Here is a 20,215-nt window from a genome sequence, read left to right as displayed (position 1 = left end):
CCGGCACTATGGCATAGTAGGATAAGTCTCCACTTGCAGTGCCAGCATCTCATAGGGGTACCAGTTCGTGTCCCAGCTGTTCCTCCTCAAATTCTGCTCTCTGCTAAGGCCTGGGAAAGCAGTAGAAGATGGCCCAAGTGCTTGGGCCCTGTACCCACGTGAGAGACCAAGGAGAAGCTCCTGGCTCCTAGCTTCAGATCAGTCCAGCTCTGGCCATCACGGCCATTTGAGGAGTGAACCAGCAGATGGAAGACCTCTCTCTGTCTTTGTCTCTGTAACTCTACCTCTTAAATAAAGAAATGAATCTTTAAAAAAAAATATACCACATTTATAAAACATAGTAACAAGATATACATAAAACATGAAAATATATATAAACACATTTTTTTTAAAAAGATTTATTTATTTATTTGAAAGCCAGAGTTACACAGAGAGAGAAGGAGAGGCAGAGAGAGAGAGAGAGAGAGAGAGAGAGAGAGAGGTCTCCATCCACTGGTTCATTCCCCCAAATAACCACAACGGCCAGAGCTGAGCTGATCCAAAGCCAGGAGCCAGGAGCTTCCTCCAGGTCTCCCACACCAGTGCAGGGGCCCAAGGACCTAGGCCATCCTCTACTGCTCTCCCAGGCCACAGCAAAGAGCTGGATCGGAAGTGGAACACCCAGGACTCGAACTGGCGCTCATATAGGAAGCCGGCACTGCAAGCAGCGGCCTCATTCACTATGCCACAGCACCAGCCCCTAAACATACATATTTTTAAAAAAACGTATCAAATGCTGTTAGGATTCTCTCATGATGGAGGGATTACAAGGATTTTAATTTTTTTCCCCTTTCAAATCAGTTTTATTCTCTGAAGGGACAGAACATCAAAGTTTGTCTATGCATTTCTCAATTTCATAGTGAAGAAAAAATGCTATTGGAAAAAACAATAATAATTCAAAAAGTTCATAGGGAGGTGGAATTTAAAGATAAATTTTATTTTGGTGCAAAGAAATTTCAAATACACGCATAGTCTTTCCATAATACACATTTTTAAGATTTATTTATCTGAGAGGCAGAGTTACAGACAGATAGAGGGAGGAGCAGAGAGAGGTCTTCCATCTGCTGCTTCACTGCCCCAATAGCTGCAACAGCCAGAGCTGGGCCTACGCGAAGCCAGGCGCTTCTTCCCGGTCTCCCACGTGGGTGCAGTGGCCCCAGCACCTGGGCCATCTTCCACTGCTTTCCCAGGCTATTAGCAGAGAACTGGATCAGAAGAGGAGCATCCACAACACAAACCAGCGCCCATATGGGATGCCAGTGCTGCAGGCAGCGGCCTAACCTACTACACCAAAATGACGGCCCCTGTTTTTTTGTTTTTACAGATTTGTTTTCATTTATTTGAAAGGTATAATGGAGAGGGAGAAAGAGAAATGGAGAGAGACACAGAGAAAGAGAACCTTCCATCCACTGGTTCACTCTCCAACTGTTGCAATGCCAGGGCTAGACCAGGCCGAGGCCAGGAGCCAAGAGCTTCTTCTGGGTCTCTCACATGGGTGGCAAGGGCCCAAGTACTTGGGTCATCTTCACTGCTTTCTCAGGCACATTAGCCGAGAGCTGGATCAGAAGTGAAACAGCTGGGGTTCACAACGCTCCAATATGGGATGCCAACATTGAGGCAGAAGTTTAACTCACAGACCACAACACCAGCCCCCAAAATATACAATTTCCATGAAATTCTTGAAGGCCCCTCATACACTACACAATGTTATTTGTCTGTAACAGAATTTCCTACTGTGAGAGTCCAGGCTTCCTGACCCTTGTATTTTATTTTATTGTCCCATGTTAATTGTGTGTGTGTGTGTGTTTAAGATATAAAAAGACTTTTTTAAAGATTTACTTATTTATTTTGAAAGTCAGAATTACAGGGAGACAGGAAGAGACATAGAGAGAGATCTTCCATCCATTGGTTCATACCCTAGACAGTCACAATGGCCAGTACTGGGCCAGGCCAAAGCCAGGCTCCAGGAGCTTCATCCAGGTCTCACACATGAGTGGCAGGGGCCCAAACACTTGGGTCATCCTCTGCTGCTTTTCCAAAGCCATCAGCAGGGATCTGGATCAGAAGCGGAGCATCAAGGATATAAACCAGCACCCATATAAGATGCCGGGATCACAAGCGGCAGCTTTACCTACTATGCTGGCCCCATTAAAAACGTGTTGTTTCTAATGCTTTCTTATTTATAAAGAGTTATTATAAAATGAACATCTGGGAGCAGTGCTGTGGCATTGCAGGTAAAGCCACTGTCTGCAATGCCAGTATCCCATTTGGGTACCACAGTCCTAGCTGTTCCACCTTTTTTTTTTTTTTTTTTTTTTTTTTAAGATTTATTTATTTATTTGAAAGTCAAAGTTACACAGAAAGAGGAGAGGCAAAGAGAGAGGTCTCCCATCCACTGATTCACTCCCCAGTTGGCCACAACGGCCAGAGCTAAACGGATCCGAAGCCAGGAGCCAGGACCTTCTCCCGGGTCTCCCACATGGGTGCAGAGGCCCAAGGACTTGGGCCATCTTTCCACTGCTGTCTCAGGCCATAGCAGAGAGCTGGATCAGAAGTGAAGCAGCCAGGACTCGAACAGGCGTCCATATGGGATGCCAGCACTAAAAGCGGCAGCCTTACCCACTATGCCACAGTGCCGGCCCCCCAGCTGCTCACCTTTCAATCTAGCTCCCTAACATACCTGGGAAAGCAGTGGAATATGGCCTAAGTACCTGAGCCCTTGCATCCACATAGTAGACCCGGAAGAAGCTCCCAGCTCCTGGTTTCAGTCTGGCCCAACCCAACCCATTGCAGCAATTTGAGGAGTGAACTAGCAGTCTAAAGATCCCCCTCTCTGTCTCTCTCTCTTAATCTCTCTGTAACTGTGCTTTTCAAATAAATTAAATAAATCTTTAAAGAAAAATGAACATCCACTTATCCCAACCTAAGAAAAAGGAAGAGATAAGAAGAGGGAAAATGTAACAAACAGGCCTACTTGGTGAAGCTAATGGCAGAGATCCACTTTGCCTACAGTGATAGCCTGGAAGATAACCTCCAATGACCCATACTTCCATATACTTACACTGTGTAGTCCCCACCCACACTGCACCAGTAGACTATGTAACTAATAAAACACGATAAAAGCCACAGGTTATGGCTTCCATTATTAAGTTATGAAACACCAAGGCTTCTATCCTAGACATGCTCTCTCACCCATGGATCACTCACTCTAGAGGAAGTCGTGTTAAGACAAAAGTAATCGCATGGAGGGGCGGGCGGCTTGTTGATAATATGGCGGCAGGAGCTGCCTGGGCATCTCAAGGAAGCGGTGGGGCCCACACCGGAAGAAGGGTCCTATTTCAGACTAGTGTAGCGGCCCGGCGGGCCCGGAAGTCCAGGCCAGTTGCTGAATGAGGGGAGCCGGGCCCTCCTCGCGACAGTCCCCCCGCACCCTCGGCCACGACCCAGGCCCCGCCTTGCCCTTCTTCTGGCTGGGGGGGGGGGGGGGGGGGGAAGTAATCACATGGAGAGGATCTCCTGGAAAGGAACTGAAGCCTCCTACCAGAAGCCACAGCAGTGAGCTTCCAGGCAAATTTTCCAGCCCCACTCAAATCTGAAATCGCTGCCTTGGCCTATATCTTGACAACAACCTCGTGAGAGAACCTGAGTCAGCTAAGCCACTACCAGTTTACTGACCCACCAAAACAATGTGAGACAATAAATACTTAGCTATTTTAAGCTGAAAAATTTACTGTAATTGGTCATGGAAAAACAAATAACTAATGGTCCTTTCTTGACCAATAGCAGTCTAAATAGAGAAGACTGTTAGAAGACAGCACTGCAGCACAACAGGTTAAGCCACCACCTGTACCATTGGTACCCCCTACAGGAGTCAGTTCCAGACCAGCTACTCCACTTCCAATCCAGCTCCCTGCTGAAGTGCCTGGGAAAGCAAAAGATGGTTTAAGTACTTGGGCCCCTACCACCCTCATGTGAGACCAAGATGGAGTTCCTGGCTCCTGGTTTCAGCCTCACCTGGCCCAGATCTGACTGCTACAACCATTTAGGGAGTGATTCAGTGGATAAAATGATCAATTAATATCTCTCTTTCTCTCTATCAAATAAAAAAATAAACCTTAAAAAAACTATTAGATACACTAGCATCACTCTATCTTTCCCACTGTATATACACTTCCCTTTATAGAAAAGATAGGGGGCCGGCGCTGTGGTATAGCAGGTTAAGTCTCTGCCTGCAGCCTCAGCATCCCATATGGGAGCAGTTCGAGTCCCAGCTGCACCACTTCCAATCCAGCTCCCTGCTAATGCGCCTGAGAAAGCAGAGGACAGTCCAAGTGCTTGGCCCCTGGACCTGCACAAGAGACCCAGATACAGCCATTTGGGGAGTGAAACAGCAGATAGAAGACCTCTCAAGATAGAGAGAAAGAGAGAGAGAGAAAAGAAAGAGAGAGAGAAAGAGAAAAAAAGAGAAAGAGAGAAAGAGAGAAAGAGAGAGAGAGAGAGAGAGAGAAAGAAAGAAGAAAGAAAGAAAGAAAGAAAGAAAGAAAGAAAGAAAGAAAGAAAGAAAGAAAGAAAGAAAGAAAGAAAGAAAAAGGAATATTAGGGCCAGCATTGTGGCAAAGCACATAAAGCCACCACCTGCAATGCTAGCATCCCATATGGGTTCTGGTGGGAGTCCCAGCTGTTCCAGTATGATCCAACTCCCTGCTAAGAGGCCTGGGAAAGCATAGGAAGATGGCCCAAATGCTTAGGCCCCTGTACCCACATGGGAGACCCAGAACAAGCTTCTGACTCATGGGTTAAGCCTGGCCCAGCTGTGGCCATTATGCCATTTGCAGAGTGCAAGAGCAGATGGAAGATCTCTCTCTGTCTCTCTTGCTCTCTCTCTATAGCTGACTTTCAAATAAACAATACATCTTTTAAAAGAATAGATAGGAAAAAATCTATGGGAAAATACGCATTTTAGAGGAGATCGGGCACATTCCAGGTGGTATGGCTGTAGACAAAAATCTACATTCTAATTCTTAAACATGGAAAAAAGATATGAAGTCAATTACAGTGAATGCTTACTATAAGTATTAACATTCTTATTGTTTTGAATGTTTTAATTTTTGAATGGTATCTCTGAAGATTTTATATTTATAAATACCCAACTATTTTTCACAATTATGAAGAAATGAGCTAGTAACTTGGGGCCCACTTACCACAAAATGGCAGGTTTAACTTTTATGTAATAGAAATTCAGTTATCCATAGCATGTATAGAATGAAATATGGTATTAATACATAAGATTAATACCTAGGCTATATGTTTAAAACTTACATAAAAGATATTACATACATTCATGTTTACACAAAGTGGAGCTTATATTTTTAGCCCATGTAATTAAAATCATCAAATAATTATTCATGTTAACAACAAATACCAAATTCCTGTTTTATGTTAGGTGTTAAAGTTATCTACACTAAAAAAAAAAAAAAAAAAAAAGGCCAGCGCCATGGCTCACTTGGCTAATCCTCTGCCTGCGGCGCCAGCACCCTGGGTTCTAGTCCCAGTTGTGGCACCGGTTCTGTCCCAGTTGCTCCTCTTCCAGTCCAGCTCTCTGATGTGGCCCAGGAGTGCAGTGGAGGATGGCCCAAGTGCTTGGGCCCTGCACCCGCATGGGAGACCGGGAGGAAGCACCTGGCTCCTGGCTTTGGATTGGCGCAGCACACCGGCCATAGCAGCCATTTGGGGGGTGAACCAACGGAAAAGGAAGACCTTTGTCTCTGTCTCTCGCTGTCTAACTCTGCCTGTCCAAAAAAAATACATACATAAAAAGTTATCTACACTTCCGTATCAGGGATTATTTGTTACATTCTATTTCCCACAGAACCTTAAAAAGAGAAAGCATCAAATAATTACTTGTTAATCACAACTAATGGCAAACTTGAAGTCATTCATACAAAGACATGTGTCAGGCAAGAAGATAACCCTTAAGTCATGAAAACAGATAAAATAATGTAATAAAAAAGTTTGAATAATAAGAAATGCATTCCTCAACATTCATTCATATATATTTTCAAGGGGCAAAATAAGGCTTAAACTAGTTAATCTACTTTAGTAATTCACCCCATAATATTTTGGAAAATGGAAACTTATTTTCAACATGTTTGTTTAAAAAAGAATTAAAAAGAAAACCATACTTAAGTACTTAGGTCAAACAATTTACTCTTTTTTTTTTTTTTTTTGACAGGCAGAGTGGACAGTGAGAGAGAGACAGAGAGGAAGGTCTTCCTTTATGCCGTTGGTTCATCCTCCAATGGCCGCTGCAGACGGCGCATCGCGCTGATCCAAAGCCAGGAGCCAGGTGCTTCTCCTGGTCTCCCACGCGGGTGCAGGGCCCAAGTACTTGGGCCATCCTCCACTGCCTTCCCGGGCCATAGCAGAGAGCTGGCCTGGAAGAGGGGCAACCGGGATAGAGTCCAGCGCCCCAACCGGGACTAGAACCCGGTGTGCCGGCGCCGCAAGGCGGAGGATTAGCCTGTTAAGCCACGGCGCCAGCCCAAACAATTTACTCTTTTGAAGTATATGAATATATATGAATTTTATGGAAAACCTATAGTTAATTACAATGCAGCACAACCATAGCTGGATAAAGTTTTAGAGTTTTACTACTTGCAAAATATTAAATTTTCACTTTTAAGAATATGTTTCTTTTAGTTTTGTTTTGTTTTGTTTGATGGATAGAGTTAGACAGTGAGAGAGACAGACAGAGAGAAAGGTCTTCCTTCCGTTGGTCCACCCCCAAATGGCTGCCATGGCTGGAGTGCTGCGCCAATCCGAAGGCAGGAGCCAGGTGCTTCTCCTGGTCTCCCATGTGGGTGCAAGGCCCAAGCACTTGGGCCATCCTCCACTGCCCTCCCGGGCCACAGCAGAGAGCTGGACTGGAAGAGGAGCAACCGGAACTAGAACCCGGTGCCCATATGGGATGCCGGCGCCACAGGCAGAGGATTAACCAAGTGAGCCATAGCGCCATCCCCATTAAGAATATGTTTCTAAGACAATCTTTGGTCAAGAAAAAAAAAAAACTTTTTCTTTCTTTGACAGGCAGAGCGGACAGTGAGAGAGAGAGAGAAAGAGAAACATCTTCTTTTTCCATTGGTTCACCCCCAATGGCTGCTGCAGCCGGCATGCTGCAGCCAGCGCACCACGCTGATCCGAAGCCAGGAGCCAGGTACTTCCTCCTTGTCTCCCATGCAGGTGCAGGGCTCAAGGACTTGGGCCATTCTCCACTGCACTCCTGGGCCACAGCAGAGAGCTGGACTGGAAGAGGGGCAACCGGGACAGAATCCGGCGCCCCGACCGGGACTAGAACCCGGTGTGTCAGCACCGCAGGAGGATTAGCCTATTGAGCCGCGGCACCATCCAAGAAAAAAACTTTTAAAAACAGAGGGGGGAACATATGGTATAGCAGGTAAGATGCCACTAGGGATATCCTCATCCCATTTAAGAATACTTGTGTTCAAGTCCTGGCTCTGCTCCCAATCCAGGTGCCTGCTCATGTGCACCCTGGAGAGCAGCACAGGACAGCCCAAGTACTTGGGTCTCTGCCACTCGTATGAGACACCTAGTCTGTTTCTGCTTTCCAGGTTCTGCCTGGCCCAACCCCAGCTGTAGCTGGTATTTGGGAAATGAGCCAGCAAATGGACATTCTCTCTCTCTCTCCCTCTCTCTCTGCATATGTGTATGTGAATTTCCCTTTCAAATAAAAATAAACTTTTTTTTTAAATAAAAAGAGAGGTGACTTACCCATATGCTCTATTGTCAGGCAGGCTGCTATGGGCTCTTACTCCTGGGGGAATGACTCGGACTTCATTGATATAAACCACACATGGAAAACGAACCACATCTATATGAGAGCTTTGCTTTAAAAAAAGAGGAGAAGGGACATACTGTAAGCAAAACACTTTCTCAATACAAAATGTATTCATATTTAATTTTTTGCAGAATGTCAAAATAACCTTAAAACAAATGCTGTATCATAATTATAGTGTTATATCATTTACAATGCTGCATAAGCCAATTTTTTAAATAGTTGATGAAAAAATGCACCTAGTTAAGCCTCTCAATTAGTTTAACATTTTCTGCAGTGTATTTATCTACCTGCTGATGTTTTGCTTAGATCAATATGGAGCCACACTTCTTTATCTGAACTCTCTGGAACCAGCTGCCTTTTCAAAATGGTGGTTTCCTAAAGTTTTAGGAAGTTAATATGATACGAATATTGCATATTACTTAAGACCCCCAGTAGCTTCTAGGACAGTATGTTAGTCTCAAAACATTATTATTTCTGTGGCTACATGTATCAACATTCACTAAATAAGGATTATAACTAACATTATGTCAGTTCAGTTCAGATGCATAGCCATATGAATTCCAGGCAGATTTTTTTGTCATCTTAAAATTTCTGGAATTATAGAGAAGAGATTGCAGATCTGTACTGATTAGTTTACTTTGCTCAACTTATATATCTACCAATACCAAGAGATTTTGGAAACCATTTAGATATATGAATAGTGAAGAAAATCGCCCTGAAATTCAATAAACCCACCAACCAAGAATTTATAATAATAAAAGAAATGGACAGCATAAATTCCATTTAAAACAAACTATAAGTATCATTTGACATAGTTAGACAAATATAGTTCTTGGGGTCAACAATAAAAAAAAAATTTCCACATCATTTTTGGACTATTTTATTTTACATCAACTTTTCCTAACAGTTCAGCCACTGAACTTCACTTTACCTAGTGGTCAAAATTAATCATGAGAACAGTCCACAATATTACATCTAAAAGAGCAGTTTTCTCCTTAAGTGGCCAGGAATATCATGTTTATCAACAGACCAAAAGAACAGTATGTTCAAGTTAGTCCTTCTCAAAATGTTACTGGGGATGACTTTCTAAATCTTACATTTTAAGCCTGGAGATTATACTTAAATATAAAGGTATAAAAATCTTAAAATCTTTTCTGTTCAAATGTATTTAATTTCTCAAAGATAAAAAAATAAACAGGACATGGGGCCAGCACTGTGGCATAGCGGGTAAAGCCGCCCCTGTAGCGCCGGCATCCCGTAGGGGAACCGGTTCAGTACTGGCTACTCTACTTCTGATCCAGCTCTCTGCTATGGCCTGGGAAAGCAGTGCAAGATGGCCCAAGTACTTGGGCCCCTGCACCCATGAGGGAGACCCCAAAGAAGCTCCTGGTTCCTGGCTTCAGATCAGCCCAGCTCTGGCCATTGCAACCACTTTGTGGGGTGAACCAATGATGGAAGACCTCTCTTTGTCTTTCTCTTTCTTCCTGTCTCTCTTTTTTTTTTTTTTTTTTTTTTTTTTTTTGGACAGGCAGAGTGGACAGTGAGAGAGAGAGTGAGAAAGGTCTTCCTTTGCCGTTGGTTCACCCTCCAATGGCCACCGCAGTAGGCGCGCTGTGGCCGGCACACCGCGCTGATCCGATGGCAGGAGCCAGGTGCTTCTCCTGGTCTCCCATGCGGGTGCAGGGCCCAAGCACTTGGACCATCCTCCACTGCACTCCCTGGCCACAGCAGAGAGCTGGCCTTGGAAGAGGGGCAACCGGGACAGGATCTGTGCCCCGACGGGGACTAGAATCCGGTGTGCCGGCGCCACTAGGCGGAAGATTAGCCTATTGAGCCGCAGCGCCGGCCTCTTTCTTCCTGTCTCTACCTCTCCCTTTCTCTCTCTCTCTGCCTCTCTGTAATTCTGCCTTTCAAATAAATAAATAAATCATAAAATTAATAAATAAATAAACAGGACAAGTACAAGTAAGGCTGACTGCTAACTGTCCTCTAATATCCATTTTCCTCTTTTATAGAAGTTTTGGCTGGGCAAACCTGAACTAGTCACTCCCCAAGAGCCAGTGGGAAATTTGATTTCCAAATACTTATCAATAGGATGGAAATGTAAATATGTAGGCAACTGTAGGTCACACCCTTAAAGCAAGAGTAGGAAACCTTTCTTCTGCCAAGGGCCACTGCATATTTTTATAACATCATTCGTTAGCCATACGAAATTATCAACTTAGAAATCAGCTAGCTATAGATCTGAATTTTGAGGCCCACCTGTAGCTGCCATGGAAGGGCCAGAACAAATACTTCACCTCAGGCTAGACATTCTCCATGCCTGCCTTGAAGGAAAGGTTCAGATCTCCAGACCCCTCTTCTGCTTTTTCCAACACTCTGCTGACTTTCTAGACCTTAGGTATCATGGTGAGCTATCAAGGACTATGCGGTCAACACCCTACGGATGGCAGAGGAATAACACTGTAAAGAGCCTCAGTTCTTAACATTGCAGAGCTTCCAATAATAGCCCTAAATATTGTTCTTTATTTTTAATTCGACAAATAACAATTGCACATATTATAGGGAACAATCTGATAATTCAAAACATACATACAATATGTAACAAGCAAAATCTGATTAGCATTTCTTTTTTTTTAAGATTGTATTTATTTATTTGACAGATAGAGTTATAGACAGTGAGAGGGAGAGACAGAGACAAAGTTCTTCCTTTCATCGTTTCACTCCCCAAATGGCTGCAACACCAGAGCTGCGTCAATCCAAAGCCAGGAGCCAGGTGTTTCTTCCCGGTCTCCCATGCGGGTGCAGGGGCCCAAGCACTTGGGCCATCTTCTACTGCTTTCCCAGGCCACAGCAGGGAGCTGGATTAGAAGAGGAACAGCTGGGACTAGAACCAGTGCCCATATGGAATGCCACTGCTGCAGGCAGAGGATTAATCTACTGCGCCACTGCACCGGCCCCCAGATTAGCATTTTACCTCCTTAAACATTTATCATTTCAGGGCTGGCACTATGGTATAGCAGGTAAGCCTCTGGCTGCAGTGCCGGCATCCCATGTGGATGCCAGTTCAAGTCCTGGCTGCACTACTTCCAATCCAGATCCCTGCTATGGCCTGGGAAAGCAGCAGCAGATGGCCCAAGCGCTTGTGCCTCTGCCACCCACCTTTAGAATTTGTACCTCATATAAATATTACCTATTCAAAAAAAAGAGAACATTTTTAAAAATGAAGCTTACCTTTAAATGTTATATAGATGTATTTCTTGACTTAATAAAGATGGTCAATACATTAATAAGTGAAAAAGAAACCATGAAACAGTAATACAGTATTGGATCATTAATGTGGGTGGTGGGTATATACACTTAAAATTATAGTCACTAGATTTATTAATTTAAAAAAAGATTAATTGTAGCTACAAAATACAAAGTAAATATTGATTATAATGAGGTTGGGAGGAGAGAAAGAAAATTAATTCACTCACATCAACAGGAGTATCAAAATATAGTCTCTCCACTCATACTATATGGGATGCCGGCACTGCAGGCCAGGGCTTTAACCCACCACGCCACAGCATCAACCCCATCAAATCTGACCTTAAATATTTATCTAACGTATGTTAACATTAAAAGTTTTACCCCTTGGGGCCAGCGCTGTGACGTAGCAGGTAAAGCCACAGCCTGTGGCACTGGGCATCCCACATGGGCGCTGGTTCGAGTCCCAGCTACTCTACTTCAGATCCAGCTCTCTGCTATTGTCTGGGAAAGCAGAAGATGGCCCAATTCCTTGGGACCCTATACCCCCATGGAAGACCCAGAAGAAGCTCCAGGCTCCTGGCTTTGGATTGGCCCAGCTCCGGCCGTTGTGGCTATTTGGGGAGTGAACCAGCAGATAGATGGAAGATCCCCCTCTCTCCCTCTCCCTTCCCTCTCTCTCTGCCTCTGCTTCTCTGTAACTGTCTTTGAAAAAAATAAATAAATCTTAAAAAAAAAAGTTTTACCCTGCATTCTTGATTCACAATGTTGTGTTTTTTACTTGTTTTAAAACTTATTTCCTCAAGACCAAATAGTTTGTTAATAATAAGTTTAATTGTTTATATTCCTAAATCAATGTGTTGGCCTTATAAATGTAAGGAACAGATTATTGGCAAAATAAATAAAACATAAAAAAAAGCTAGTAATGATAGCTAGAATCCAGAAAAGTGGGACTATGAAAGCTTGTTCTTTTCTGTATTTTCTAATTTTTCTTTTTTTTTAAGATTTATTTATTTATTTATTTGAAAGTCAGAGTTACACAGAGAGATAAGGAGAGACAGAGAGAGAGGTCTTCCATCCACTGGTTCACTCCCCAGTTGGCCACAATGGCTGGAGCTGTGCCAATCCGAAGCCAGGAGTCAGGAGCCTCCTCCGGATCTTCCCACATGAATGCAGGGGCCCAAAGACCTGGGCCTTCCTCCTCCACTGCTTTCCCAGGCCGTAGCAGAGAGCTGGATTGGAAGTAGAGCAGCCGGGACTCAAACTGGCGCCCATATGGGATGCCGACACTGCAGGCGGCGGCTTCATCCACTACACCATAGTGCCAGCCCCTCTAATTTTTCCATAACCAAATAAATTTACTAAAATAAGACTTATCTTGAAACCTTTTAAAAAGTAGCATACAAACCACAAACATAACATTTAATTCATTTACCACCACTCATACTTCTGCATGGATTCCCATTCTAAAATTTTAGTCTGTCTTCCACAACATACTACAAATTCCTTTGATAGGCAAAGTAATTTTTTTTGTTTATTTCTGCTTGTTACTGTCCCTCCTAGAATCACACACCCTATTTATGCTTTGCATAAATCTTTAAAAATGGGGAGAGGGGCCCTGCATTGTGGCACAGCAGGCTAGGTTGCCACCTGCAATGCCAGCATCCCATATAAGGGCCAGTTCAAGTCCCAATTGTTCCTCTTCCAATCCGGCTCCCTGCTAACACACTCAGGAAAGCAGCAAAAGATGACCTACTGCTTGGGCCCCTACCACCCATGTAGGAGACACAGATGGAGCTCCTGGCTCCTGGCTTCAACCTGGCCTAGCCCCAGCAGTTGCAACCGTTTGGGAAGTGAACAAGCAGAAGGAAGATCTCAGTGCTCTCTCTCTCGCTCTCTATCTCTCTCTCTCTCTATGTTGTGTGTGTGTGTGTGTCTGTCTGTCTGTTAACCCTGCCTTCCAAATAAATAAAATCTTTAAGTGTTTTCCATAAGTAATTGCAAACAGATCCCCAACTTCCCACTGGGCAAATCTATCTGGCTTCCATTAACCAAATCAAAAATAAAAATATTTTTTTCTATCAAATCTACCAACAGACCTTCCTATTACTATCAATGATCCCACAAGTTTTCAAGTCTCTAAATTTCTATCCTTTTTAACTACTCTTTCTCCCTCACATGATCAGTTGCTGTCCTGTCAATTCCATATCCAAAATTTATCTTGCATGCATCCCCTCCTATTTAGTCCCACTGGGATACAACATGGCACAACTTAAGATACAGGAAAATATGTACTGATGTATCTTAACCTAGCTATGCCACTCTAGTAGCTTCCTGCTAATGCATACCCAGGAGGCAGCAGGTGATGATGGCTCAAGCACTTGAGTCCCTGTCACTCATGTGAGAGAGCTGGATTGACTTCAGGGCTTCTGGCTTTGGCCTGGCCCAGTCCCAGCTACTGCAGGTATTTGGGGAGTGAACCAGTGAATGGGTGATCTCTGCCTTTTTGTCTGTGTCACTCTGCTCTTCCAATATAAAAAAGTAAATAAAAATCAGTAAAATATAAACAGTTGGGAAGAATTAGAAATAATTTGTTTAAGTTACCAAAGCACTATGCCTGGCACAAAATAAGCACTCAACAAATGCTAACAATTATTACAGCCTACCTGCTAATTCAAACTTTTATTATGTCTCACTTTTTCTAATTTTGCAACCTCTATTTTCTTTGAACCAAGTTAGGTATTACTGATCAATTAATCTACCTAATAGATTTTACCATATGATTTCCCTGCAGAAAAACCACCACTTCCCAGAAAATAAAAAGTTTATACTCCTTTGGTGGGACATTCAAGGAGTTCCATGATCTGTACCACTTCACATTACTACTTTAGGCTATCCTCCTGTACAATGCCCTCATTTCCTAACTACAAATGTGAAACATTTCCCCTCCTACCAAAGACCAAGCTGATACATACACCAAATGTCTTGGCAGTCCTTCTTTACACTCACAAATGAAGACTGATTGGAAAAGGAGCTAAATCACTATCAACAGAAGTCCTAATGTCAGATACTGATAGGCACTCTGAAAGCAAAATGATAAAACCCCAAGCAATTAGCCCTGTGCTTTTCTACGCACTCATCTCATTACAAGGGGACCTAATCTCCAATACTTAGTTACAAACCCTACGGAAACAAACATTCCAATACTGGGGCCAGTGTCCTGGCACAGCAGGTTAATCCACTGTCTACAACACAGGCATCCCACATCAGAGCACTCATTCAGATCCCAACTGCTTCACTTCCAATCTAGCTTCCGGTCAATGAATCTGGAAAAGCAGTGGAAGACAGCCCAAGTTTCTGGGCCCCAGCACCCACATGGGAGACCCCAATGGAATTCCAGGCCACCGGCTACTGCAACTGCAGCCATTTGGGGAGTTAAATCAAGGAGGGAAGATCCCACTCTCTCTCTGCCCCTGGCACTCTGCCTTTCAACTACATAAAATGAATCTTTTAAAAAGATTCAATATTTGGGGCCTGCATTATGGTATACCACGTAAAGCTGCCACCTGCCATGCTGGTAGCCCATATGGACACTAGTTCGTGTTCCAGATGATACACTTCTGATCCAGCTCCCTGGTAATGGCCTGAGAAAGCAGTGGAAGATGACCCAAGTGCTTGGGCCCCTGCAACCATGTGGGAGACCCACATGAAGCTCCTGGCTCATCGCTTCAGCCTGGCCCACTGCTAGCCGCTGTGGCCATCTGGGGAGTGAACCAGTGGATGGAAGATCTCTTTTTATATGTCTCTCCCTCTCTCTAACTCAGGCTTTCAAAAAAATAAAAATCTAAAAAATAGAACTCAGGGGCTGCCACCGTGGCTCACTTGGTTAATCCTCTGCCTGTGGCACCAGCATCCCATATGGGCGCTGGGTTCTAGTCCCAGTTGCTCTTCTTCCAGTCCAGCTCTCTGCTGTGGCCCGGGAGTGCAGTGAAGGATGGCCCAAGTGCTTGGGCCCTGCACCCGCATGGGAGACCAGGAAAAAGCACCCGGCTCCTGGCTTTGGATCAGTGCAGCGCCAGCAGTAGCAGCCATTTGGGGAGTGAACCAATGGAAAGAAGACCTTTCTCTCTGTTTCTCTCTCTCACTGTCTATAACTCTACCTGTCAAATAAATTAAAAAAAAAAAAAAACTCAAGGAGAGGCAGGACAATTACCTTTAAAAAATAATCAGTATTTCATATCACCCATAAAAATCCTACTCCTCTTTAAAGACTCTGTTCAAATGTGATCTCTACTAATCTTCCCCAATCAACCACCGAAGAAGGTATTTACTACCTGCCCTATCCTCTCAGGGTCCTCAATGTTTGTCTAAGAATGAGTGAAAGAAAAGATTAACATACAATAACTTATGTCAGTTTTCCTAAACTAGAACACTACTAGGTTAATTTATCATGCACCTCTATCATTTTTAATTGTTCTCTATTTCTGTACAAAGGTGTGTTCAAATTTTCAACTACTGATTCCACTGAGTTTTCTTTTTTTCTTTTTCTTTTTTTTTTTTTTTTGACAGGCAGAGTTAGTGAGAGAGAGAGAGACAGAGAGAAAGATCTTCCTTTACCCTTGGTTCACCACCCAAATGGCCACTATGGCCGGCGATGCACCGATCCGAAGCCAGGAGCCAGGTGCTTCCTCCTGGTCTCCCATGCAGGTGCAGGGCCCAAGCACTTGGGCCATCCTCCACTGCCTTCCAGGGGCACAGCAGAGAGCTGGACTGGAAGAGGAGCAACCGGGATAGAATCCAGCACCCCAACCGGGACTAGAACCCGGGTCGCCAGCGCCACAGGTGGAGGATTAGCCAAGTAAGCCGCAGCGCCGGCTCCACTGAGTTTTCTGAAGTCCAGCTGTAATAACTGTAGCACTCAGTGAGCAAACAGCCCCATGAAATGTGAGATTATAAACTAATTCATTTTCTCTAAAATATGCTAACCCACCGTTACCCCAGCTTTTGGCTTTTTTTTTTTTTTTTTTTTTTGACAGGCAGAGTGGACAGTGAGAGACAGAGAGAGAGACAGAGAGAAAGGTCTTCCTTTGCCATTGGTTCACCCTCTAATGGCCGCCGCGGTAGCGCGCTGCGGCCGGCGCACCGCGCTGATCCGATGGCAGGAGCCAGGTGCTTATCCTGGTCTCCCATGGGGTGCAGAGCCCAAACACTTGGGCCATCCTCCACTGCACTCCCTGGCCACAGCAGAGAGCTGGCCTGGAAGAGGGGCAACCGGGACAGGCTCGGTGCCCCGACCGGGACTAGAACCCGGTTTGCCGGCGCCGCAAGGCGGAGGATTAGCCTGTTGAGCCACGGCGCCGGCCCCAGCTTTTGGCTTTTACAGACCTGTAAGCCATTCATTAAATTAAAAAATTGGCCAGCGCCGCAGCTCAATAGGCTAATCCTCCACCTTGCGGCGCAGGCAAACCGGGTTCCAGTCCCGGTCGGGGCGCTGGATTCTGTCCTGGTTGCCCCTCTTCCAGGCCAGCTCTCTGCTGTGGCCAGGGAGTGCAGTGGAGGATGGCCCAAGTACTTGGGCCCTGCACCCCATGGGAGACTAGGAGAAGCACCTGGCTCCCGCCTTCGGATCAGCACAGTGCCTCGGCCGCAGCGCACCGGCCACGGCGGCCACTGGAGGGTGAACCAACGGCAAAGGAAGACCTTTCTCTCTGTCTCTCTCTCACTGTCCACTCTGCCTGTCAAAAAAAAAAAAAAATCAAGATTGCCAACGTCTTCTTTTGCCAAATAAACATTAAGATACAACCACTGTCCACTAGCATCACTATTTCATAAATTAAAGAATATTTTAAACATTTTTTTCAAATGTTTACTGAGCATTTTGCTAGATACTGGCCTTGGCGCCGGGTGCTGTGGTATGGTGGGTAAAGCCGCCGCCCTCAATGCCAGCATCCCCTATGGGCGCCGATTGGAGTCCCAGCTGCTCCACTTCCGATCCAGCTCTCTGCTATGGCCTGGTAAAGCAGTAGAGGATAGCCCAACTCCTTGGGCCTCTGCATCCACGCGGGAGACCCAGAAGAAGCTCCTGGCTCCTGGCTTTGGATTGGCACAGCTCCCGCCGTTGCTGCCAATCGGAGAGTGAACCAGTGGATGGAAGACCTCTCTCTCTTTCTCCCTCTTCTCTCTGTATAACTCTGACTTTCAAATAAATAAATAAATACTGTCCTAGGCACTGAAGATATTGATGAGGAACAAAAGACAGACTAGCCTCATGGAGCTTGATTCAAGAACACACTCTTCATAAAAACTTAAGGAACCCGAAGAAAGAAGAGTCCTGAAAGTTGCTGAAATTTACATTAAGATGGGGACAGGTGAGGCTTTGTCCGCCCCGCCCCCACCCCCGATTTCTCTGAGGACTTCTTTGAAGTTCATTTTTGACCGGCCCTCGGGAATCTTTACTTAGCTATATTCAATTTACGTAGCGTAGAGCCGATCATATGGGTGGGGGCACTCAAGTGATTTGGCACGGAAAGGTTACTCCACGACCCCCGACCGTAGCCACCCTAACGACAACGGACCCGCTTTCGGACGAGAGCCTCACTGCAGTTCTCTCAACTCTGCCCTCTTCGCAAGCATCCTCCATGCACAGGGCTTCGCGTGAAGCATCTCCTGTCCTAACGCGCGGCATCTTTCCAAGAGGAATGCACGAAACTTTCAGGACAAACTGGACAACGCCACAGCCCTACACCGAATACGGCTGTCACACAACTCCCGCTAGGAAAGAGACCTATGGGAAGAGCTTTAGACACACCGGGAACCACGAAGCAGGCGTGAGCAGCTGCTCAGAGGCCCCTCACGGCGTCCAACACAAGCTGCCCAAGACCCCCCACCGCACCCCCGCCAAACGCCGCCCGACGCAAACCAGAGACCACGATCGCTCTCAAAGCAAAAGACAAGCAGAAAAAAAAAGCCAAGCACCCAGGGCAGCCGAAGACTGGAGCCCAAGCGCAACCAGGAAAAAGGGGATGAAGCCTTGCCTCAGCGGCCGCCCTCCTGTCCAAGCTGGGGGGAGGAGGGGTACGTATGCGAGGGATGAAACGGCACTCGGCGGGGGGAAAAGCCGAGGACCCCAAACTAGTCTGGGGGGTAACGATGCCCAGCTCGACGAGCAGCGTCGGAATCCGGTAGCCAAGCCTTACCTCAGCGCTCGGGTGTTTAAAAGTATCTAAAAATAGCAGCTCCATAGCTGAGTCCACCGCCATGTTTGACGCGGGAGGGGGACGGGGGGAGAACTTCCGGGGCAGCGCTCCAACCTCAGCGACGGCGGCTCGGGAGAGGGAGAAACAGCAGCGCTTCCGGTGACCGACGCGCTAGCGCCCCAAGCCTGGGCCTATCCCTCGGCGTGTGGCTGCCTGCAGTCGCCCGCCCCGCCTACTCCAGCGCGGCGGAGAGCGCCCTGCGAGCGCGGGGAGGGGCGGAAGCAGGAGAGGAGGGGACTATGGCGTCTCCAGCGGGCCAAATGTCGTTCCTCCGCGTTACGGAGCCACGGCGGCCTCCGGGTGGCGGAATACCGAGGCGGCTTTGACGCCGACAGAGACGGCGGAGGGAATGCTGCCAACACTGGATACCTAGCCCAGCACGCCCCCAAGAACAAACAAAAAAACCATTCCTGCGCCGGGAGCAAGAAGATGCAGACAGCGAGGTTAAAAAACACAATGTCTTACTAAGAGAAGAAACTTGTCTCAGCAAACGAAGAGATTCTGTCATCTGTAGAATGCGGAGAAGGCTAACAGAAATAATTGAAATAAAAGCCAAGGAATTATAAAAGTGAAACGCAATGAACAGTAAGGACGTAGTGTGGAAAATAAGCCTCCTTGTCCTTGAAGCAGCTGGAGGTGTATGACGCAAGCCACCATGGTGGTCTCAGTTGGGCAAGCCCCCAGGGCAGCAATGAGGAAATGGCTAGTGAATTACGGGTGCCACCCCTCTTCCAGGAATGTTCTTGCACACGTGCCAAAAGAAACAAACATTCAAGAATGTTCATTGCACACTTTATTGCTGCAGCAAGAACTGGAAATTTAGTGATCCGGATAGGAAGTAGCAAGTTAACGGTACAGTATTGATGTAATAATAACATAGCGGTAGAAAAGATGAACTAGCACAAAATTTACTACTTTAGATAACCTTTTTTTTTATTAAGATTGATTTATTTAATTGAAAGGCAGACTTACAGAGACACAGAGAGAATCTTCCAACCACTGGTTCACTCTCCAAATGTCTGCAATGGCAAGTGCTGGGCCGGGCTGGAGCCAGGAGAATCCTCCAAGTCTCCCACATGGGTGCAGGGGCCCAGGCACATGGGCCATCCTCTACTGATTTTCCCAGGCACATTAGCAAGGAGCTAGATCAGAGGTGGAGCAGCCGGGACTCCAACCAGCACCCACGTAGGATGCTGACATCTCAGGCAGCGACTTTAGTCATTGCACATAACACTAGCCCCATGGGTAACCATAAAAAGGGATTCAACCCAGGCTTAAAAACCATGTAGTATAAAATAAAATGTAGCTCAAAAATGCAAAATCATAAATTTTTAGGGACATTCCTATGTTATAAAATTATTTTTAAAATGTATGGAGGTAAGTATTTAGCCTAGTGGCTAAGGCAGAGGTTAAGACCACTCCACCAGGGCATGGGTGCCCACGGCTCGGAACGCCAGCCACTGAATCTATGCACCACTGCTGGAAAGGAAGGTAAGGCAAAACCTCAGTAGCCCAAGACACTGGCTGGAAAGCGGAAGGAAGAGCCTAGAGGGAAAGAGGCTTGAAGCCCCGTGGGAGAAAGTTCACCAGCTTAACTGGGGGGGGGGGGGGGAATATATATATATATATATATATATATATATATATAATAAAAGGGACCAGAAGAGGAAATTAGAAATCTAAAAAATATTGTTGGGAGTCTACAGGATACTATTAAAAAAAACCAACATTCGGGCTCTAGGAGTTCCTGAAGGCATGGAGAGGGAGAAAGGATTAGAAGGCCTTTTTAGTAAGATACTAGCAGAAAACTTCCCGG

At 45.7% G+C, this 20,215-nt stretch overlaps 1 protein-coding gene across 2 annotated transcripts in view; it reads right to left on the bottom strand.

Moving 5' to 3' along the window:
* The window catches only part of VIRMA (vir like m6A methyltransferase associated), a 75,431-nt gene extending 56,933 nt beyond the window's left edge, over window positions 1-18,498 (bottom strand). For both annotated transcript variants that reach the window (XM_062188236.1, XM_062188237.1), the window contains exons 1-2: window positions 18,340-18,498; window positions 7,828-7,943 (exon numbers count right to left, since the gene is read on the bottom strand). In XM_062188236.1, the coding sequence (XP_062044220.1) occupies window positions 7,828-7,943; window positions 18,340-18,402 (179 nt within the window). In that variant the 5' untranslated portion in view covers window positions 18,403-18,498. The remainder of the gene's footprint in view (window positions 1-7,827; window positions 7,944-18,339) is intronic.
* Window positions 18,499-20,215: the final 1,717 nt, after the last annotated feature.

The sequence above is a fragment of the Lepus europaeus genome, chromosome 4 (genome assembly GCF_033115175.1).
Source record: "Lepus europaeus isolate LE1 chromosome 4, mLepTim1.pri, whole genome shotgun sequence".
Lineage (NCBI taxonomy): Eukaryota > Metazoa > Chordata > Mammalia > Lagomorpha > Leporidae > Lepus > Lepus europaeus.
Note: the sequence above shows the minus strand (reverse complement) of the source record. Positions and strands in the feature narration are given on the sequence as shown.